General features: G+C 51.7%; 1 protein-coding gene across 3 annotated transcripts in view; it reads left to right on the forward strand.

The window, feature by feature from the left end:
- The window catches only part of KDM4B (lysine demethylase 4B), an 89,971-nt gene that overhangs the window by 61,972 nt on the left and 4,938 nt on the right, over nucleotides 1-23,061 (forward strand). For 2 of the 3 annotated variants that reach the window (XM_054175087.1, XM_054175090.1), the window contains 11 exons: nucleotides 994-1,163; nucleotides 4,233-4,735; nucleotides 5,321-5,441; nucleotides 8,588-8,766; nucleotides 10,268-10,490; nucleotides 13,575-13,651; nucleotides 14,152-14,207; nucleotides 15,055-15,163; nucleotides 21,164-21,349; nucleotides 22,007-22,171; nucleotides 22,713-22,832. In XM_054175087.1, the coding sequence (XP_054031062.1) occupies nucleotides 994-1,163; nucleotides 4,233-4,735; nucleotides 5,321-5,441; nucleotides 8,588-8,766; nucleotides 10,268-10,490; nucleotides 13,575-13,651; nucleotides 14,152-14,207; nucleotides 15,055-15,163; nucleotides 21,164-21,349; nucleotides 22,007-22,171; nucleotides 22,713-22,832 (1,909 nt within the window). The remainder of the gene's footprint in view (nucleotides 1-993; nucleotides 1,164-4,232; nucleotides 4,736-5,320; nucleotides 5,442-8,587; nucleotides 8,767-10,267; nucleotides 10,491-13,574; nucleotides 13,652-14,151; nucleotides 14,208-15,054; nucleotides 15,164-21,163; nucleotides 21,350-22,006; nucleotides 22,172-22,712; nucleotides 22,833-23,061) is intronic. The other variant, XM_054175089.1, reaches the window with a different exon arrangement.

A 23,061-nucleotide genomic window follows, 5' to 3' on the forward strand; every position in this document is an offset into this window, starting at 1 on the left:
AGAGATCTTCTAGGCCATGAAAGGCTTTGCTGAGTGATAAAAACTGGGCTAGAGAAAGAAGGAGGCTGGGTTGGCTTCCAAGGTGGCCATGGTTTGGAGACTTGCTGGACACTGGGCTGCCTGGGGGAGGTGGTGAGTGGAATTCCTTTGCATCTTCATCTTTTTATCCTTTCCTCTGGCCCAGTCTGCAAGTTTTCTAGCTCCTGCTCTTCCTGTTTTCCCTCCCTGTCCCACCTGAGCAGTGAGGAGTGTTTGTGTGGCTGCTGGACTCCTGATGCAGTTCCTAACCAAAAAGCCCTGATCCTGACTTGGCAATTAGCACTTCTCTTTGTGTGGTGGCTGCTGTCACCTCCATGTCTTGCTGCCATTGACTCTTCAGAAGGACCAGCATTGCTTTGGGACTATTAGTCTGATGATCCTAATATGCACTTTGTTTAGTTAGACTTCTTGATAGGCCTTGAACCCTGTGAGTTCTGCCCCTGGAAACTGCCAGGCTGCCTCCTGCTGCTGCTTTGTGGGTAGCAGTGTGGCTGTAGGAAGTGGCAGAGCCTGGGTGATGTCTCGGGGCTGGAGGATGCTGCTTTGCAGGCTTGCAGCACTTTGCCAAAGGGAAGCATCTGGAATGGAATGGAGGCAGGGGATGAAAGCAAGATTTATAACAAGTTTGCATTTTGAAATGCAAGCAGAATAGATTGAAAAAGACAATGAAAGTGGTTGTGGCTGCAGCTCCTGAGCTCACATTTGTAATGGTGGGGAAAAGCTCTTCAAGAAACCTGGACAATTAATGGCTGCTGTGACTGGATCTTAACTGTTGTGTTCTGCAAGGTTCATCTGCTTCCTTTCAGATATCTCTTTTGCTGTTGTTGGCTACCTTGTGTTTGCTCTCCAAAGGAGAGCCTTTTGTTTCTCATTCAGCTTCTTAAGACAGGGATGGTTTTATTTCACATGTTGAAGGCTGTTCTTTTATGTCAAATCACACTTGTGTGCTTCTAGGTCTCACAGAAAGAGAAGTCAACCCAGAAGACACAAGACAGAGGATCAGAAGTCTCTTGGGGATGTCATGGCTATGGAGACTGCCTTGGAAGATGTGAAAGTAAAAGAGGAGCTGAAGAGAGGGCCTGATCTAGAGGAAGAGGAGAGAAGCAAAGTGATGGAGGGAGAAGGTGAGAGCCCTGCAGGTGACTTTAGTGCAGCAAAGGGGCAAGCTCCCTCTCTAAACCACATTTGTCAAGAGCTTGCCTGCTGGAGGTTAGTGCTGTTGAAATATCAGTGGAGGCTTTTCCCCACAGTAAATCTGTGCTCCCTGAAACACACCACCAATTCCAGCAGCCATTGATTTTTCCCTCTCTTTAAGGATTCAGGCCAAATAGCTTTCCTGGCAGGGCTTGAAAGTTCTGCCAAAACTGTTACATCTTTGTGGAAAAAAATAACCATCTAAATACATATCTTAGAGGAGGAATAGTTTTAAATATTTCATAGAGAAACAAATATTTGTGTGTGTCATAATCTGCAGAGCAATGATTTGTGCACTCCCTTGTGCAATCCATTGTTCCCTTTTCCCCTCCCTTCCTTCCCATTTCTTACAGGGACTGTAAATAAAACCAGCCTTGAGATGTGTGGGGTCCAGGGCTGCTGCACAAGTCCATGCTGCAGGTTTGGATTTCTTCAGGTCCAGCTGTGGGAGGGAAGCTCTTCAGCTTTTCTCTGCATACTACCAGCCCATGACAGCTCCACATTCACACAGCCTCCAGCAGGCTGCCTCAGTGGTGCTGAGGGCTGTGGATTAGCAGTGGACTTCGTAGTGCTGGGTTCATGGTTGGACTCAATGCTCTTCAAGGGCTTCTCCAGCCTAAGTGATTCTGTGGCAGGTTGCCTCTCCCCTTCACTTCCTTCTTTGCTTCTTCTGGTTTTAACTTGGCTCCATTTGCTACTTCCACCAGCAGAGATGACCTTGGGAGTGAGGAAGAATGAGCTTTCCAAGCAGGTCTTCTGCTTCATGTGGGTTATTGGGAGCAGCTGGGTATTTATAGCTGGAGATTTTCAGGATTTCTGCCCCACATACCTGCAGGGTTTCCTTTTGGCTTTTATGACTCAGCTTGCAATTCATAATTCATGAAGCTGCTATTCATGTCTTCAGAATTCTTAGCAGGTTGTCTTAGGCCTTGAAATGAAAAAGGAGAAGCTTTGCTCTTCTCTGGGTGGGCTCAGCAGCACAAATCCATTCTGGGAGTTAGTGATGCTGTGGCTCTTCAGGGTCCTGCAGGCTTGGGCTGCACACCAGGAGTCTTACACAGGAGCCTTTTCTTTATGGTATCCCAAGAAGCAATCAGATGCCCAAGTGCAGAAGACATCACACAAGAGGTCTGTGCTATTTTCCACCTTGTCATGAAATGACATTGCCATGGACCTCTGGAGTGCTGCAGATGTAAACTAAGGGCATAATTACATGAGGTAATTATGTGCCAGGGAGCCAGAGCTGCAGCCTTCTCTGTGACAGCAAATTGGTGCATTGCTGGTTTTCAGATGGCCATTCACTGCCTGAGGGCTTTGCTTCAGGCAAGATCTCAGGAGCTGGGCAGCACTCAAGTATCAGAATGACTCAGGCTGGAAGGGACCTCAGAGATCATCTGCTCCAACCCCCCTTGCTGTGGCCATGGATGCTTCAATTAGACTTGCCTGCTCAAGGCCTCATCCAACCTTGCCTTGAGCACCTCCAGGGAGGAGGCATCCATAACCTCCCTCAGCACCACTGAGCAGAGTCTGGCCCCAGCCTCTTGCCTCCCACAGCTCCTTTAGCTCTTGCTGAGCATTGCTCAGCTCCCCTCTGGGGCTGCTCTTCCCCAGGCTCTCAGCCCCAGGACTCTCAGCCTTTGCTCCTCACAGAGCTGCCCCAGGCCCCTCAGCATCTTTGTGGGCTCTGCTGGACTCTCCCTAGCAGTTCCCTGTCTCTATTCAACTGGGGAGCCCAGAACTGGACCCAGCACTGCAGATGTGGCCTCAGTAGAGCAGAACAGAGTGAGAGGAGAACCTCCCTTGACCTGCTGGTCACATTCTTCTTTGTGCCCATTGGCCTTGTTGGCCATGAGGGCACATTGCTGGCTCATGGGCAACTTGCTGTCCACCAGAGCTGTTTCCCAGCAGGTGGGAAGGACAGGCCATGGGCATCCCTCCATTCACCTGCCAGATTGCTTTGTGCAGCAAGATTCCCTGCTCCTTTCTCACAGGTGGGGACTTGGCATTCACCTCACTTCTTCCTGCCTTCTGATTGTAGCAGTCCCCCTGCAAACCACTTTGTTCATCTTAATGCAGAAAGTTATAAACAAAGTTCTGGTTGCCAGCTGCTGTCAGGTTGCCCATTTAGAAGTCAATAAAGCTGGTGAATGGCAGTTGGTTTGTGGCTGGGCAGAGAATTCTCCCAGTGTATGGAGAGTAAATATGATCTGGTTTTGTGCAACTGGGGAAAAATCCAATTTGCTGCTGGTTCAATATGTTTGTTTCTCTAAGGAAATTCAATATTCCTTTCTCTGTGATAGAGCAAACCAGTTTATCTGAGGGGCTGCCTACATGAGTTCAACTCCAGCTCTTTGGGCTGGACTTGTTCCTGCTTTTATAAATTAGTGTAAATAAAGTCCTCAGGCCAGGCCTGGGGGAAATGTGGAGGTTGAGGTATCCCCCCAGGAGGTGCCAGCAGGGATTTAAACACTTCATTTTCTTGGGAAGTTACTCACCTTCTACTTTCACACCCTTCCTCCTGCAGGTGCCTTCTGATGGTTTATCTGATTTTCTGTGTGCCAGCTCTGGCTGGGCAGCTTCAGTCCAGTCCTTAAGGGAAGGGTCAGATTAGGTTGGGTTGGTTAGCCTGGAGCAGAGCAGCCCCAGAGGGGAGCTGAGCAATGCTCAGCAAGAGCTAAAGGGGGAGCAAGAGGCTGGGGCCAGACTCTGCTCAGTGGTGCCCAGCAAAAGGCCAAGGGGCAGTGGGCACAAAGTGGAAGCCAGGAGGTTCCATCTGAAGAGGAGGAGAAACTTCTTTGGTGTGAGGGTGCTGGAGGCCTGGAGTAGGCTGCCCAGAGAGGTTGTGGAGTCTCCTTCTCTGCAGAGCTTCCAACCCCCCCTGGCCATTGTGCTGCTGGGCAAGCTGCTGTGGGAGCCCTGCTGGAGCAGGGGGTTTGGACTGGATGAGCTCCAGGGATGTTGGTGTCTGAAGCTAAACGTTGCCTATTGCCTTGAAACAGGTGACTGCAAGGTGAAGGCTCGTCCTCCGAAGGTAAAAGGTGAGAGGAAGAAGAAGCACCTTTTCCACCAGCACCACCTGCAAGCACCTCAGCCCCCTCTGCAGCCCCAGCAGCCTCCACTCCCTGCCCCCCAGCAGCAGCTGGCAGAGGAGGAGGCGCCAGCAGCACGGCCGCCGGTCCCCAGCGCGGTCCCCACCTCCTCCTGCGCCGACAAGGGCCTGGTCCCAGCGCCCCTGAACGTCGTCCAGCCCTCGGAGGCGGCCGCCGAGGAGGACGACTTCAAGCCTCGGCCCATCATCCCCATGCTCTACGTGGTGCCACGCAGCAAGAAGGTGGTGTTTGACAAGGAGCACATGTCCTGCCAGCAGGCCTTCGAGCAGTTTGCCACCAAGAAGGGCCCTGCCTGGCGGCAGCCAGCCCTCCCCGTGGACATCCCCCTGAAGGAGGAGGAGAACGGAGAGGCGGAAAACCCCCAAGTGGCTGCAGAGGTCAGTGGTCTGCAGGTATGCATGGCAGGGTGGGGGCTGTGAGAGTGGCTAATCCTAAGCAACAAGTTGAGGACCAAACTTGGAACGAGAGGAGCCAGCAGTTGTACCTGAGCCTGCAGTGGAATAGTGCCATGGTGGGGAGCCACAGAGGGCTTTGCAGGAAGAGACTGGGGGAGGTTCTCCTTCCCCTCTGTTCTGCCCTACTGAGGCCACGTCTGGAGTATTGTCTCCAGTTCTGGGCTTCTCAGTTCAAGAGAGACAGGGAACTGCTAGAGAGAGTCCAGCAGAACCCACAAAGATACTGAGGGGCCTGGAGCATCTCTGTGAGGAACAGGGGCTGAAAGCCCTGGGGCTGAGAGCCTGGGGAAGAGCAGCCCCAGAGGGGAGCTGAGCAATGCTCAGCAAGAGCTAAAGGAGCTGTGGGAGGCAAGGGGATGGAGCCAGATTCTTGTCAGTGGTGCCCAATGACAGGACAAGTAACAACAGGTACAAGCTAGAACCCAGGAGGTTCCACCTGAACAGGAGGAGAAACTTTGGTGTGAGGGTGCTGGAGCCAAGACATTTTGGGGTTCCCATCTGGCTCCTTCTGGTTTGTTGTAGACTGCTTCTGCCTTCTCCAAACTGAAGATGGAGATCAAGAAGAGTCGCCGGCACCCGCTGGGCAAGCCCCCGACCCGCTCCCCGCTCTCGGTGGTCAAACAGGAGACCTCCAGCGATGAGGGTGAGTGCAGCAGCAGCAGCTGCAGCAGTGTCTGCCCCTCTTGTCTGACTGAGAACTGCTGAGGCCATTAATGGATGCATGGATCACAGAATCACTGAATGGTTTGGGTTGGAAGGGACCTCCAAAGGTCGTCCAGCCCAACCCCCCTGCAGTCAGCAGGGACATCCCCAACTAGAGCAGGCTGCTCAGAGCCTTGTTGAGCCTCACCTTGAATATCTCCAGGGATGAGGCCTCAGCTATCTCCCTGGGCAGCCTGTTGCAGTGTTCCACCACCCTCATGGTGCAGAACTTGTTCCTCACATCCAATCTAAATCTGCTCTGCTCTCATTTCAAACCATTGCCCCTGGTCCTGTCACTGCAGCCCATTGGGAACAGTCCCTCTGCAGCTTTCTTGCAGCCCCTTCAGGTACTGGAAGGCTGCTCCCTGGCACCTTCCCTTCTCCAGGCTGAACAGCCCCAGCTCCTTCAGCCTGTCCTCACAGCAGAGGTATTCCAGCCCCATGATCATTTTTGTGGCTTCTTCTAGACCCTCTCCATCAGGTCCATGTCCTTCCTGTGTTGAGGGCACCAGAGCTGGGTACAATACTCCAGGGTGAGATCTCAGCAGAGCAGAGGGGCAGGATCCCCTCTCTCCATCTCTGGCCATGCTACTTTTGAAGCAGCCCAGGCTGCCATTGGTCTTCTGGGCCTGAAACTGTTTGTTCCACTTAACTGAGAGCAAATGCAGCATGTTCCCACTCTGCTAACCCAGCTGGGAACACAATTCCCCCGTGGGAGGTGTCCCTTCTCACCTCCCACCTTTTCTTTCCCTTTTTTTGAGGAAAAATATTTTGCTGGCTGCAGAATGAGGCAGAGTTTTGGGCAAAGGGGAAAAAAAAAAGAGTTCACAGAAAAGAACATCTTAAAGCTTTGAATCCTCTCTCAAGGGAAGGAGTGGATTCCCCTACATTGGACAGTGTGAAGGCTCAGCTTGCCAGGGTGCTGGGCCAGCTCATTTCAACTCCACCATCACCTGGAAAGGTTGGGCCAGATGGTCCTTGGGGTCCCTTCCAGCCTGGCATTCTGGGGTTCTGCCTTCATTAACGTGAGCTCTGTTCACCTTGCAGGGAGGGGGAGGTTGGGTTTGCTGCTGTGTGTGTAAGGAAAGTGAATTCTGGCTCTTTGGTTGGCCTTCTGAGGTGCTCCAGCCCCCCAGTCATCCTCTGGAGCCACTCCATCATTTCCATGTCCTTGCTGTGTGGAGGGCTCCAGAGCCTCTTAAAAGGGAGGGAGAAATAGAGAGGAGACTTTGACTTGTTGAGAGCAGAACATTAACTGTCTGTTTCCAGTAATTAAGAGTGAAACAGTGAACAGTTTGGTTTAATGTGCTGAGCTCTGGGGATAATGTTCCACTAAGATGTTTCTGACTTCCCCTGGCCAAAGCTGTTCTGTTGGAAGCTTTGCAGGCTGACAGTGCAGTGGCTGCACTTAGTCTGGGCTGGGAAATTTCTCTGCACACTTAAAGTGACTCAAAAGTTCCTTACTTAGGGATGGTAAGAAACTTGTCCCCCCCAGACTGACACCAATGGATTCTGCAGTGGCTTAATCAAAATGCCAAGGGGCTTTTAAAGGTTCTGTAAAAACAAAGAATTAGCAAACTAATTAGCACAGGCAGTACCTAGCAGAGCTCTGGCAGGAGGAAGGGTGGTGGTGAATGCAGATGAAAGGCTTAGTGGTGTGTGCTGGGGGGGAAGTAGCTGGGAGGCAGCTGCAAGAAAGTGAAATGAAAGCTTGAAGCCAGGATATCTCATGGCCAAGGTTTGTGTCTGCAGAGGCAGCCATGGCATTCACAGATTGATAGAATGGGTTGGGTTGGAAGGGACCTTCAAGATCATCCAGTTCCAACCCCCTGCCATGGGCAGGGACACCTCCCACCAGCCCAGGTTGCTCAAGTCCTCATCCAGCCTGACTTTGAACACCTCCAGGGAGGAGACATCCCCAACCTCCCTGGGCAACCTGTGCCAGTGTCTCCCCACCCTCACTGGAAAGAAGTTCTTCCTAATACCCATTTTCAGTCTGCCCTCCTCAAGCTTCAGTCCATTGCCTCTCATCCTGTCACTACAAACCCTTGTCAAAGGTCCCTTCCCAAATGCATTTGAGAAGGTTGACACAGCCTTGGTGCTGACCAGTGGGAACTGGGAGCTGCCCTAACCAAACCAGCAGGAGCTGCATGCATGTCTGCCAGAGAATGCAGCTGGAGAAGGGAAAGGGCATTTCCCTGCACTTGCATCATGCATTTTGAACGTGGCTTCATGAAAAGGATGAAGCCAAGCACAGCTGGAAAGCGGAGAGGCAGTAAAGCAAGATTCTCTTTCTTCATTCTCCTTCCTGTGGTAGTTTTAGGCTGTGCCTTAAAAATTGTTCACAGATCTTGAGCAGAAAAGCAGTAAAATGTACACAAATCACTCTGGGGTGTGAGAAGGAAAACAAAGATCATTCTGAACAATCCCATTGGAGAGAGATCTGCCATAAGGCTGCTTGTACCAAAACAATTCTCTCTTCTCTTCTCCCTTCCTGGCTCTGGAGAGATACTGACTTGCTCCTGCTTGACCTTGGCTGCATTGTGTTGGTGAAGTCTAACAGCAACTTTCTCTGCTCCTTTCTCCCTTCTTTTGTACAGGGGTTGTCTGGGTAGGCAGAAAAGGAGAAGCTGGTAGCTTCCCCTGCTCTTTGTCCAGGGGGGGTCCTTGTGCTGGTGGTTAATTGTAATTCTTGTAGATCCTGCAGATGTTGTCCATGTTCCTTGCATTCCAGTGTAGGTTGCAGTCTTGCTTGCATTTGCCCCCAGCTGGGCTGGGCTGGGCTGGCAGAGTTCATGCTGGGGGAGGGGAAATTTCAACCCACCACCCTTCCTCATGGCCATCAGGTCAGTGGGGTTTCTGTCTTGTCTATCCTGCCCACAAAGTGGAGATTCTATGCAGTTAAGGAAGTATTTGAGGTATACAGTTACAAGGAACCATGGACAAGTCAAATGCTACTGATTGGCCTTGTGTTGTCTGGACATCATCTTTTTAACCTTGCTGTGTTTTGTCTCTGCTCCCTGTGGACTGTGCCTCCTCTGCTGACCTGCCATTGTTTGGGCATTTGGTTTCTTTTCCTCTTTTTAGAAACATTTCCATTTTCTGGAGAGGAAGATATGAGTGACCCAGAGGCTTTGAAGTCTTTACTTTCCCTCCAGTGGAAGAACAAAGCACCAAATTTCCCAGCAGAGCGAAAATTCAACGCAGCTGCTGCCCTGAGTGAGCCATACTGTGCTGTCTGCACCCTCTTCTACCCCTACAACCAGGTAACTCCTGATGCTGCTCAGGGGTGGGCACTGAGTGCTGGCTGCTCTCTTGTTATTGGGCAGTGGCTCAGGGCATGGGGTTGTTTATTCTGGAGCAGGGGAGGCTGAAGGGAGACCTCATTGATCTCTACAGCTCCCCAAAAGGAGGTTGCAGTGAGGAGGGGATTGGTCTCTTCTCCCTAGGGTCAGGTGATAGGGTGAGAGGGAATGGCCTGAAATTGTGCCAGGGGAGGGTTAGGCTGGAGATGGGAAAGATTTCTTTGCTGCAAGAGTGGCCAGGGATTGGAACAGGCTGCCCAGGGAGATGGTGGAATCCCCATGCCTGGAGGTGTTCAAGAAACCTGTGGCCATGGCTCTTGGGGCCATGATTTAGTGGCCAGGGTGGGGTTGGGTTGCTGCTTGGACTGAGTTCAGAGAGAGCTTCTCCAACCCAAACAAGAGAAGGCTCTTAAATTTTCACACCAAAGAAGTGTGTTTGGGTTTGGGCAGAGGCAGCAGTTGGAGCCTTTCTTGTTCTCTTCTCTGGCTCCTCTGGCTTTCCCAGCTTTCAGGTTGCAGTCACCCCTAAAGAGCTCAGTCCTGCAAGTCCCATTTCCAGCAGAGGGACAGTGGGCACTGATGACTCTCCTGTTGCTTCCAGCCTGGGCTGCTGAATATAAGCAAGCAAGCAGCAGAGCAAAACTTCCTGAGCAAGCACATCCTCCCTCTTTTGGAAGCTCCCAATCTGCTTTGGGCTGTGTTGAGAGCAGAAGGGCAGAGCTGAGCAGCTGAATTTGTTACTTACCCACTCGGGTATGGATTTGTTCTTGTGTGCTCAGGACAGGCTTTGTGTATCCACCAGGAATTCCTGCCTTACATGGAGAGGAGTGTTGGAAGCTTTTCCTGAGGAAAGCAGAAGCCCCTTCCCCCTCTCTTGCTTTATTAGAGACACCACAGATCAGATCTCCCTTCTGGTGCCTGGGTGGTGCTGGTCAATGGCTGTAAGGAAAACTGGGTGCAGCTGGGGCTGCTTTCATCCAGTGCCTTTTAACTCTGGTCTGCTACCAGCAGCCTTGAGTGTCCTTCAAGAGAAATTCTGGCAGACAGGAGCAAGGAAGGATGCCAGAAGGATGGGAGAGGGGAAGGGAAGGGTTTGCCTGCCTTTTTTTTTTTTTAATATTTCCCCTTTTTTCTGTATTTTTTCCTCCATACTTTGAACTGCAGTTTAGGAACTCAGCTTCTCACAGAGGAGAACCAGGGAAAGCTTCTCATTGTTCTGCTGCTTCTGTGAGCTCTGAAAATAGATTCCAGATTCCAGTAGAGGCCTAAGGAAGAGCGAGGGGAGCAAAAGGCAGGGGTGGGGTGCTCAGGAGAAGGCAGGATTTGAAGTTCATTATTTGTGCTGCATGCCAGCAGGGGTTGGAGGACTTCTGGGGTCTTTTTGCAAGGGGAGCTCTGACCTGAAAGTTAGAGCTGTGAGCAGGGAAGAGATGATGCCATGTGATGATATTTTCTCTTTCAGTCCTTACAGCCAGAGAAAGAAGCTGTCCCAGTCTCTGCAGGGGAGACCACCTCTTTTGTCCACCTCTCCAAGTGTGGACAAAAGACCAAGCCTCTGATCCCAGAGATGTGCTTTACCTCAAGTGGAGAAAACACAGAGCCCCTTCCTTCAAATTCCTATATTGGAGAGGATGGAACCAGTCCCTTGATATCCTGTGCCAAATGCTGCCTGCAGGTTCATGCTAGTGAGTGTTTCCTTCTCCCCCAAAGCCTTTAGCCACTGAGAAGCTCTGTGTGTTGCCTGCATTTGAATTCCTTCAGGGCACGCTGGCTATACCTGTCACTTGCTGTGTATTCCAGTCCATCTTGGCAGTCACTGGGCTTAGAAGTGCACACAAATATTCCTCCTGTTTGTTTTGTTGGCTGATTCTCCTCTGTCTCACAGAGAGAAGATTCTTTCTCTGCTTATCTTTCACTTCTGGGTGATAAAGCAGGAAGCCCAAAGCTGATTGTGCTCTTTTCTCTTGCTCAGATATTGCTCTGCTGGGGGGCAAGGTCGTGGAGCTCTGCTGGGCACCAGAGATTGTGGAGGAGCTCCTGAAATGCATTTGTTTGGTGTCTGGCTCAGTGCTGGTAGCAATGGCACTGATTACAAACAGCAACATGTGTCTGTTTGCTTCCCTGAGAGCTATGTCTAAAGAAGAGCTGATTAATCCTGCTGCACTTGTACCTTCACTGTGGATTGTACAACTTCCACTTCCCATTTGCACTGCTGCTGGGAGATGTGAGGAATTACTGCTCAGCTGTTTGATCTTGGCAGATGGGAAATCTTCTCTGCCTTGCATCAGCTGGAATTATTTCCCTTGTTCCAGTTTTAGAGTCCACAGGACACTGTGCAGCTCAGCATGGCTGTGGTGGAGAACTGGAATGCAGCTTTGCTTCCTGTGCTGGTCACTGCTGGCTAATGAGGGCATGATGCAGAGTGAGCATGAGGAGAGAGGCTTCCTTGCTTCCCAGCCAGCTCTGCAGAGCAGGTCTGCTGCATCTTCCCTCTAGGACCAGGTGATAGAAGGAGAGGAAATGGCCTGAAATTGTTCCAGGGGAGGGTTAGGTTAGAGATGAGGAAAAACATCTTTGCTGCAAGAGTGGTCAGGGATTGGATCAGGCTGCTCAGGGAGGTGGTGGAGTCCCCATCTCCGGAGGTGTTCAAGAAACCTGTGGCCAGGGCACTTGGGGCCATGGTTTGATGGCCATGCTGGGGTTGGGTTGCTGGTTGGACTGGATGGCCTTGGAGGCCTTTTCCAACCCAAACAATTCCATGATTCTCTGATCCTGTCCATCCATTTGTCTTCAGCAGTTCAGTCTATCAGAGTTAGTTCAGTGGCCAAACTCTCTTTAGGGTCAGAGGGATGTGTGCAAGGTGATGTTGATTTGCACTCTCAGACAGGACAGAGGGAAATGCAGCTTTCTATTTTGGCTGTGCCCTACCCTTGAGGGCAGGACAGAAGCTAAATCTGGTCTGCTGTGGTCTCCAGTGTCTTGTTGCTTCCTTGTTGCTGTTTGCACTTCTAGACTGTGGTATCCCTTTGACTTTGCTGCAGAGAATCCATTTGCTTTTATTGCAGGACTGCAGTGGTGAGGTGGTTTTTGGCTTATCTGGCAGCCTGCTGTAAAAAGCAGTTGGCAGTCTGCTTGTTATTGAGAAGTGTCCTCACCCAACTGTGCTGGGTTATGACAGTGGCAGGGGTGTGGAGAGGAGAAAGCTTTTGTGAAGGTTCTCTGGGCTTGAAGGTGTTGGCAAAGTCCACAATGAGCATTTTCTTCTTCTCTTGGGATCATCCTTAGGGTGGTGGTCAGTAGGTGCCATGTTTCCCCTCTCAGCTCCCTGTAGTCCTGAAGCCAGAAGTCAGACTGCCAGGTTGCAAGGGACCCCAAGGACCATCTGCTCCAACCTTTCTACATCAGTCTACTTGAAATGAGCTGCCCCAGCACCCTGCAAGCTGAGTCTTCAAACTGTGCAATGCAGGGCACTCCACTGCTTCCCCTGGGAGATGATTCCAGTGCCCAGCTGTTCCCACAGTGAGCAGTTTGCTTCTGGATTCCAATGGGACTCTCCCCAGCAGTACCTTGTCCCCATCAGCCTTTGCCTTTTCCTTGGGACTCCTTGGAAAAAGGGAGTCTCCATGTGGTGGCCACCCTTTGTGTACTGTGTAGAAGGGCTTGGAGTGACAGGATGAGGGCTGGTGGTTTGAAACTGGAGCAGGGCAGGGTTAGGTTGGGCATCAGCAGGAAGCTCTGCACAGTGAGGGTGGGGAGACACTGGAACAGGTTGCCCAGGGATGTGGTGGAGGCTCCATCCCTGGGGACACTCAAAATCAAACTTGATGTAGCCCTGGGCAGCCTGCTCTGGTTGGAGATGTCCCTGCTGCCTGCCAGGGGGGTTGGACAAGATGTCCTTTGAGGGTCCCTTCCAACCCAGTGCAGTCTGTGATGCTGTGTCAGTTCCTCTTTCAGCTGCTGCCAGGTTTTTAGCCTCAGTACCACTGCCCATTCCCTAGCACTAGCTCAAATCTGCTTTCTTGGGTTGCCAGATGATGAAGAGAGATCTCAGATGGGGAAGCAGCTGCAGATCTATAGTATTGACTTTTGCTTGACAGAATGTTTATCTGCTCAAGTGGGTGATTTTTATCAATCAGGTTATTGTGGCAACCTCACTGCTTTCTGAATAACTCCTTTGCAGTTTAATTCAGTAATTGGAGGCACTCCAGCTGAAATTTGATGTTCACTTTTGTTTAGGGTAGCTGAAGGCCCTGGGATGAGCTTTGTGTTAGCTAGGATTCTGGCCAGCAATTTGTGGCCTGTTTAATTTTCTGCTGCAAGATTTCTTTGCAAGCTTGTGGGGAGCCAGGTTTTTCCTGAGGTGTTTCTGTGCCTTGTCCCTGTCATCCTCCATGGCAAACCCCAGTCCCTTGCACAACGTTTTAAGGGCTCTCTTAGTCTTATTTCCCTGTCTTTAAGATGAGTATAATACCACTTTGCTATTTTGGTGCTGCAGAGAGGTGTGGAGGAGGATTTGATGCAGTCCTTGAAGCTGTCTAAAGAGGCAAAAACAATGCTGGGTTTTTGCCTTGGTGCCTTTGCAGACCTCCTGGTCCCAAATTCTGCTCTCCCTTCCCAGAGGTGACTTCCCCTGTGACTTTTGTCTGAACCTGGACCATTGAGTGTAGCTACTCCAGTTATATTCCTGCTTTTAAAGATGCTTCTGAAGTGGCAAGTCAACACCTGGTTTGTTAGGCAGACTCTGAAGGATCTCCCTTTGTGTCTTCCAGGCTGTTATGGAATACATCCAGACTTGGTGAACGAAAGTTGGTCTTGCTCGCGGTGCTCAGCCAATGCCTGGGCAGCAGTAAGTGTTGAGACTCCTGGGTGCTGCTGGGGTGGAGGGATGGGCAGTTGGCCTTCATGTCTCTGATGTGGTGTAGTCACTTGTAGGAAGAAGCAGGGTTGGACTGGCTGATCTCTTGAGGTTCCTTCCAACCCCTAACTTTCTACAGGAAGGCTGCAGAGGGACTTTTCCTGAGGGTGTCTGTAGGACAAGGGGGAATGGGTTGAAGCTGAGCAGGGTTAGACTGGAGCTGAGGAAGAAGTTCTTCAGTGCAAGGGTGGTGAGACTCTGAAATAGGCTGTCCAGGGAGGCTGTGGATGCCTCCTTCCTGGGGGTGTTCAGGGCCAGGCTGGATGAGGCCTTGAGCAGCTGAGTCTAGCTGAGAGGTGTCCCTGCCCGTGGTGGGGAGGTTGGAGCAGATGATCTCTGAGGTCCCTTCCAACCTAAGCCATGCTTTGATTCTATGAAGGCAGTCTAGCAGAGCTTTCTGGTCCAGTTCTGAAGGAGTTTTGTTCCTACAGGAATGCTGCCTGTGTAATCTCAGGGGAGGAGCTCTTCAGATGACCACAGATGGGAGGTAAGTGCTGGGCTTTGGTGCTTTTATCCCTTCCCTGCTCCATCTAATCTCCTCGTGGTGTGCACTTGCTCTTGGTGCTCAGCGTAGCAGCTGGTTGGGGCAGTGCTGGGGACGTGGCAGGATGAGCTTGGGTAACTCTGCTGTCTTGCACTCTGCACCAGGCTCTGGACACTTGGGGAATTTGGTTCTTTCTCAGAGCAGAGTCTGTGCAAGATCAGATGGCAGAAGAAGGTTGATCCCTGTTGTCCCAGAGACATGGACTTTGTGCAGCAAAGCTGGGGAAGGGTTTGGAGCACAAGCCCCATGGGGAGGGGCTGAGAGAGCTGGGGTTGCTTAGCCTGGAGAAGAGGAGGCTCAGGGGAGACCTTCTTGCTCTCTACAACTCCCTGAAGGGAGGTTGTAGCCAGGTGGGGGTTGGGCTCTTCTCCCAGGCAACCAGTGTCAGAACAAGAAGACACAGTCTCAAGCTGTGCCAGGGGAGGTTTAGGCTGGAAGTTAGGAAGAAATTCTTCCCAGCAAGAGAGATTGGCCATTGGAATGTGCTGCCCAGGGAGGTGGTGGAGTCACCATCACTGGAGGTGTTTAAGAGGGGACTGGTTGAGGTGCTTGGTGCCATGGTTTAGTTGATCAGATGGTGTTGGGTGAGAGGTTGGACTCAATGATCTCAAAGGTCTTTTCCAGCCTGGTTAATTTTGTATGCTGTGTTAATCCTGATTAACAGCCAGGCTGCCAACCACCATCAATCCACTTTGGTGCTGAGGGAGTCAGAGAAATGTTAACTGCCCTCTTGAGTGTTTAATTCAAAGGAGGATAGGCTCTGATTTGCCTTTTCCCTTTCTTTCCCCAGGTGGGTCCATGTAATCTGTGCTATTGCTGTCCCCGAGGCTCGTTTTGTCAGCATCATAGAGCGTCATCCTGTGGACATCAGTGCTATTCCAGAGCAGAGATGGAAACTGGTGGGTGGCTTTTTACCTCTAGAGAGGGGGAAAAACCTTGTGAACAAGAGCCAAAAAAAACCCCAAACCAAAAAAGCCAAACTTAAGCAGACAGAAACACTTGGTGTGGGATCGTGAAGTAGATGGGAGGTGATGTTCTCACTCTTGCTGCCAACAGAGGCACCAGGAAGCTGTGGCATTTGGGTGGCTTCTGAGCTGCTGCCTCAGCCCTTGAGACACAAACAAGTTGTGGTTACCAGATCTGCCTTTACTCTCTCACCCTGGGCAGAGAGTGTCCTCACTCCTAGGACTAACTCACCTCACAGTCAGGGCTGGGCTGCCCAGAAGCTTCGTTTTGTCAGGAGCGTGAAGGGATGTGGCAGCTAGAAAGCAGCTGACACATTGCTGCTCTGTTCATCTGCAGTTTGCTTCATCTTTCTTTACAACATTTCTCTCTCTTTACCAAGAGCTCTCTAGTAGAAGCCAAACATCTCTCTGTGCCCATGACTGCAAGGTGAGACAGCAAAGAATTTCACCCAAGTCCAGCTACGACTTGTTAGTTAGTTGCATGGCCTCGTCTGAGGGCTTAGTAATGGATGATTCATTAGCTGGGAGCAATTAATCTTAATGTTGGCTAATGCCCCATCACCACAGTGTTGTTATTGCAGAATAAATTGTGCTTTAGCTGCTTTTTTGGTGCAGAAGTCAGCTGGGTGACAGCAGGGAGTGTGGTACGGGGGAAGGTGATGCAGCAGCAGTGATGGATTTGTTAACTGCTCAGCTCTTTAGTGCAGGGCCTGGCTGAGAGAGCAGCAAGAGGCTCTGTCTGCTTCCAGAGTTATTTCTCTGTTGTGCAAATGGGTTTTGTACACAAATGTGAATGTAAAAAGCATTCATTATTCAGGTGGAGTGATGGAGCAGTGTGATGTGAGTGTGATAAATCTTGCAGCCGTGGTTCTTTATGGATCATCTGACATTTCCAGCATGCATCCTCTTCATTACCAGCACTTGTAACGATGAACTGAAAATCCTTTTACACAAGACTCACTTGCATTGCTTAATGGAGCCTCACAAGGAAACAGGACTTCACTCTTTAACTCTTCTGTGGCTGCCTCACTGCTCGACAGAGCCAGGGAGCTATTCACCTGCCTCGGAACTCTGTTGCTTTGCTCTGTTCTGAAGCGTTGGCTGTGCCATCCAAAGCCTCTGCACAGCCCTACACCTGTCTGTCTGTCTGTCCTAAATTCGAGCTTCATAGTCTTGTGGGTTCCCTCAGTGCTGTGTTCCATTTGTAGCTTGTTTTCTTCCAGGGCTCGGGAAAGGTAGAGAATTTTTCTGTGAAGTGCCTTGACTCACCCAGTCTGAAGCTGTGGGCTGCAGACACCTGTTCCTGCACTGAAGTTAGCAAGAGCCTGGCTTGTAGCTCAGCTCTTCTCAAAGCCTGGCTTTAAGGACTTCACAGAATCCCAGCACGGTGGGGGTTGGAAGGGACCTCTGGAGATCATCCAGCCCAACACCACTGCTCCAGCAGGGCACCCACAGCAGCTTGCCCAGCAGCACAGTGGCCAGGTGTGAGGGTGCTGGAGCCCTGGAGCAGGCTGCCCAGGGAGGTTGTGGATGCTCCCTCCCTGGTGATCAAGGCCAGGTTGGATGAGGCCTTGAGCAACCTGGGCTGGTGGGAGGTGTCCCTGCCCATGGCAGGGGGGTTGGAACTGGCTGAGCTTGAAGATTCCATGAATCTATGAATCTGGTTTTGCATTTTTTACTTTATTTCTTAATACTTTCCTAGGAGAGGGCTCAGGTCATATTTCACTTGAAGCCATGGTTTAGTTAGTCATGGGGTGTTAGGTAATGGGTTGGACTTGATGATCTCTGAGGTCTTGTCCAACCTTACTGATTCTATGACAGAATCATAGAATGGGCTGGGCTGGAAGGGACCTCCAGAGCTCACCCAGTCCAACCCCTCCTGCAGGCAGCAGGGACATCCTCAACTAGATCAGGCTGCCCAGAGCCCTGTTGAGCCTCACTTTGAATATCTCCATGGAAGGAGCCTCAACCACCTCCCTGGGCAACCTGTTCCAGTTCCTCATGGTGAAGAACTTGTTCCTGCCATCCGATCTAAACCTGCCCTGCTCTAGTTTGAGGCCATTACCTCTCCTTCTGCCCCTGCAGGCCTTTGCAAACAGTCTCTCTCCCTCCTTCTTGGACCACTTTGGGTCCTGGAAGGCTGCTCTTAGGTCTGCCTGGAGCTGAAGGGAGCTGCAGTGACGTTCCAAGGTATCTCCTGTGCTTGGAGCATGCAGCAGGGGGAGCTGAGCCCCCCGTGGCGTGGCCGCTGGCCTGACGGATAGGCTGCGAGGGGCCTGCGAGTGTCAATTATTCACCAGGTGGAAATTTGGAATAATTAGCTGTCATTCCTCAGTGGAGTAAATGAATTGCAGTGTTCATCATGCAGCAGACAGCCCATTCCTTACCCTCAGCTCTGGCCTGATTCTCCAGTGTGCAGTTATGCTGAAGGGTTGGGCTTTGGTTGTTCTGCTTTCGCCTTTCTTCTCTCTTCCTGCTGCTCCTCTCCCACGGCAAAGCTCTTTCAATCTCTACAGAATCACAGAGGTGGTTTGGGTGGAAAAGACCTCTAAGTCCAGCCATTGTCCAGCTCTACCAAGGCTGGTGCTAAGCTGTGTCCCTTCAGCACCACATCTCTGTGGCTTTTCAACACCTCCAGGGATGGGGATTCAGCCAGCCCCTGGGCAGCCTGGGCCAGTGGCTGAGAACCCTTGCAGTGAAGAACTTTCTTCTACTCTCCAACCTAAACCTGCCCTGGGGCAACATGAGGCTGTTTGTTCTTGTCCTGTCATTTGTTATCTGGGAGAAGCAACCAACCCCACCTGCCTTCAGCCTCCTCCCAGGGAGCTGCAGAGAGCAATGAGGTCTCCCCTCAGCCTCCTTTTCTCCAGGCCCCAGCTCCCTCAGCTGCTCCTCACCAGCCCTGTTCTCTGTGTGCTGCTTTACCGCAGCACTTGGTGCTGCTGCATCCATCCATCCCCTCTCCCACACTCCCAGGTCTACATTTCCCCCCCTTCTACCAGCTTTTACTCTTCAGTCTGGCTGTAGCTCGCATTTTTCTCTCCCCTTTGGTCACGCTTGCTCTGAATCTTCCATCGGTGGAGCTCTTTGGCCTGCTCCGAGGAGTTTGCCCTGCCACCGAGGTGTCATTGTGCTAAGCCTTCTGCCTTGGCAGAAGCCTGTTGGCATCCAGGAAGGCAGATTCCTGATAGTGGAGGGTTAATGCTCCCAGGAGAGGCTGTATTGAGCACTCTGGCTATCAGCAGTTGTCCCTGCTGGTGGGAGAATTGGGTATTGACAGCTGAATAATGAGATCTCATTGCCATTGACTGGCTCTCGGGGCTGCCTTCCTGCCTGCGCCTCGCTGGACCCCTTATCTGCCTCCTGAACATGGTTTACAGAGTGATAAAGGCCTGGCTTATTAAATACTAAAAAAACCCACATTCTGGCAACACTGAGGCTCCAGCTTTGAATTTCCTGGCTTTTGTTAGTTCAAGTAAAAAGGCCAAATTAATCTTGGGTGTAAACACGCTGACTGCGGATACTCGCGGGAAGCGAATCCTGGATGTTTCATGGACCTGTGGGGCAGAGCCTGGGCAGAGAGGGGATTCAGGGGGGGGAATCTCCTCAGTGCTGATCAATACTTCAAGGGTGGGTGTCAGAAGGGTGGGTCCAGGCTTTGTTCAGCGGTGCCCAGTGACAGGACAAGGGGTAGTGGGCACAAACTTGAACATAGGAAGTTCCATCTAAATGTGAGGAGAAACATCTTTGCTTTGAGCGTGATGGAGCCCTGGAGCAGGCTGCCCAGAGAGGCTGTGGAGTCTCCATCTCTGGAGAGAGTCAAAACCTGCTTGGATGTGTTCCTGTGTGACCTTCCCTAGGTGATCCTGCCTTGGCAGGGGGGTTGGACTTGATCTCCAGAGGTTCCTTCCACCCCCTACCATTCTGTGAGTCTGTGAAATGTGCTCTAAAAATTACTTTCCTCTGTTCCTCCTTCTCTGTGGAAATGATTTCTTTGTAATAAATAAATGACATGGCTCTCCAGACAGATTCATGGGCATGTCATATCTCTCAGGATTTCATTTGTAGGAGCTCTTCATCCTAACGAGTCAAATGCACCTTCATCTCACCTGGGGGATATTAATTTTTGTCTGGTTTGCCTTGCCCAAGCCTCAGCTAAAGTCAAAAGCTGCCATCAATCAGTGACAGGTTCCCTAGACTGGAAATGTGAGAAGCTGAGAATGGCATTGCCAATTAGCTCCCTGGAAACACTCTGCATGTGTCCAACTTTATAGATGGGGAGTCCCAGAAGCTGCTTTTCTGTCTTTCTGAGGAGCTGGGATCAAGACTTTGGTTGGGGAATCACAGAATGGCTCAGGCTGGAAGAGACCTCAGAGCTCATCTACTCCAAGCTCCCTGCCATGGGCAGGGACACCTCTCAGCTAGACTCAGCTGCTCAAGGCCTCGTCCAATGTGGCCTTGAACACCCCCAGGCAGGAGGCATCCACAGCCTCCCTGGGCAGCCTGTGCCAGAGTCTCACCATCCTTGTACTGGAGAACTTCTTCCTCAGCTCCAGTCTGACCCTGCTCTGCCTCAGCTTTAAACCATTCTCCCTTGTCCTGTCTCTGGACACCCTCAGGCAAAGTCCCTTTCCTGCAGGATCCCTTCAGCTGTTGGAAGGCAGCTCTGAGGTCCCCCTGGAGCCTTCTCTTCTCCAAACTGAACACCCCCAGCTCCCTCAGCTGGCCTCATAGCAGAGCTGCTCCAGCCCTTGGATCATCTTTGTGGCCTCCTTTGGCCTCACTCCAGCAGCTCTGTGTCCTTCTTGTGCTGGGGACACCAGAACTGGAGGCAGGATTGGAGGTGAGGTCACAGCAGAGCAGAGCAAAGGGGCAGAGTCCCCTCTCTTGCCCTGCTGCCCACACTGCTCTGGATTCAGCCCAACACACAGCTGCCTGCTGGGCTGCATGAGGGCACTGCTGGCTCCTGGGGAGCTTCTCATCACCAGACACTCCCAAACCTCTTTCTTCAGAGCCACTCAGCACCCAGCCTGGATTTAGCCTGCAACTGGCCCAAGCCAGACTCAGGACCTTGCAGTGATGCATCTGGTTTGCCAGTGGCAGCCAGCAGTGGCTGCCAAGTCTGCAGTGCCATGAGCTTGGGATTTTTAGCTTTGAAGAAGCTGTGGATTTCCTTTTCAAGCAGTCACACACATTAAGTTGATTACCTGTCCCCCTGAAGTGCTGGCTGATTAGATTAGCCTAATAAGTGGATTTGTTTTGCACAAAATGAGGTTTAAAAATGCCAAAAGATTTCATACCTTTTTTTTGTTGCTGTTGTTGTTGTTCCCCCTGTAATTCTGATGTTCTGTACAAGGGTTTTATTTCTTCTGTTTGCACACAACAGTGGCTGAGTTAACTACAGGAGCTAATCTGACGTGGAGAGCAATAAAACATCTCCAGATGATCTCTGCCTGTGTGCAGGAAATGAGCACACACAATAGTTTTGTCCAGTTGTTCAGAGGTTCACAGAATGGTCTGTGCTGGAAGGGACCTTCCAAGATCATCCAGTTCCAACCCCCCTGCCATGGGCAGGGACACCTCCCACCAGCCCAGCTTGCTCAAGGCCTTGAACTCCTCCAGGGAGGAGACATCCACAGCCTCCCTGGGCAGCCTGTTCCAGTGTCTCCCTACCCTCACTGGAAAGAATTTCTTCCTGCTCTCCAGGCTAAATCTGCCCTCCTCAAGCTTCAATCCATTGCCCCATGTCCTGTCACTACAAGCCCTTGTGCAAAGCCCCTTCCTGCCTTTCTTGTAGCCCCCTCCATGGGTGCCGGACTGGATGATCCCCAGAGGCCCCTTCCAACCACGCCGAGATGCTGGGATCCTGTAACAGGCTGCATGTGCTGCACTGAAGCTGCTGTTGCCTAACCCTGCCCTGTGTTTCTTGTTCAGAAATGTGTCTACTGTCGGAAGAGGATGAAGAAGGTGTCTGGGGCCTGCATCCAGTGCTCCTACGAGCACTGCTCCACCTCCTTCCACGTCAGCTGCGCGCACGCGGCCGGCGTGCCCCTGGAGCCGGACGACTGGCCCTACGTGGTGTCCATCACTTGCTTCAAACACAAAGCAGCTAACCAGAGTGTAGGTGGCTTGCCTTGGCTTGCCTCTGGGCTTTGGGCTAGGTGATCCCCAGGCCACACCTGGGACTCTGTGAATTCACAGAATCACAGATTGCGTTGGGTTGGGAGGGACCCTCCGAGGGCATCTTGTCCAACCCCCCCCTGCAGGCAGCAGGGACAGCTCCAACCAGATCAGGCTGCCCAGGACCACATCAAGTCTGACCTTGAATGTCTCCAGGGATGAGGCCTCCAGCACATCCCTGGGCAACCTGTTCTAGATTTCACCACCTGCATAGTGCAGAACTTCCTCCTGATGTCCAACCTAAATCTCTCCTGCTCCAGTTTCAAACCGTTGCCCTTTGTGCTATCCCCACAGGCCCTTCTGCCCTCCACAGCCTTCCTGTGGCTTCCCTTCAGATACTGAAATGCAGCTCTGAGAGCTCCCTGAAGCTTTCTCTTCACCAGGCTGAACTCTCTCAGCCTGTCCAAATAAGAGAGGTGCTCCAGCCCTCCGATTCCTCACCCAGCCGCAGCAGGACGTCACCCCCCATGCTGCTGCTGTGCAGCACCTCCCATGCCCAGAGGCTTATCCCTGCCCCCTTGCCCTGGGTGAGGGTTGGGGTTTTTGCAGTGTTTTTGATGCCTCCCTTCCCCTGGTGCCCTCTTCTCTCTCCTCCAGATCCCCTTCCGGCGGGAGGTGGCCCTTGGGCAGACTGTGATCACCAAGAACCGCAATGGGCTCTACTACAGGTGTAAGGTGATTGGCACCACCACACAGACCTTCTATGAAGTCAACTTTGATGATGGGTCATACAGTGACAACGTTTACCCAGAAAGCATCATTGTAAGCAGCTCTCTCTGAAGACTTGGTGGGGAGGGGCTTTTGATGAGGGCTGGGAGTGCCAGGATGAGGGGAGATGGCTTGGACCTGGGAGAGGGCAGATTGAGACTGGAGAGGAGGAAGAAATTCTTTCCAGTGAGGGTGGGGAGACACTGGAACAGGTTGCCCAGGGATGCCCTCTTCCTGGAGGTGTTCAAGGCCAGGCTGGATGAGGCCTTGAGCAACCTGGGCTGGTGGGAGGTGTCCCTGCCTGTGGCAAGGGGGGTTGGAATTGGATGATTTTTAAGGTCCTTTCTGACCCAACCCATTCTCTGAATCTATCAGTCTGTGAGTGCTGCCACCAGGAGCAGGTGCCAACGTTTCTCTCTGGTCTCTCATTGGTTAATGGCTTTGTTTGAGATGACTGCAGTTGAATCAGAAGCGCAGAGACTTCCTTACAGTGCTGTGCAGCAGCTTCCTTGCAATGATTTCAACACCCCTCTTTACCTAGCCCTCGAGCTTTGTAGGTGTTGGCTGTCTGACCTCTTTCACTCTGTGTCTTCAGAGCAGAGACTGCATCCAGCTGGGACCTCCTTCAGAAGGTGAGATGGTTCAGCTGCAGTGGACAGATGGAATCGTCTATAAGGCCAAGTTTATTGCAGCCCAGATCAGTCAGATCTACCAGGTGAGGATGGGAGGGGTGTCCATGGGCTTCATGGCAGCCTGTCTGAGTGTTGCTCCAGTTGTGCAGCTCACTGGTGCTGAGTGAAGGCAGGATTTGCCTTCTGGAGTTCCTGTTGCTGGTTCAAGCAGGAGCAGGGGCAAGGTCTGCTGGGGCAGAATGTGGATGTGTGGGCAGACATTTATCTGGATTGCCTGTCTTCCTGTAAAGAAAGGCTGAGAGGGTTGGGGTT

The sequence above is a fragment of the Dryobates pubescens genome, chromosome 31 (genome assembly GCF_014839835.1).
Source record: "Dryobates pubescens isolate bDryPub1 chromosome 31, bDryPub1.pri, whole genome shotgun sequence".
NCBI classification, from domain to species: Eukaryota; Metazoa; Chordata; class Aves; order Piciformes; family Picidae; genus Dryobates; species Dryobates pubescens.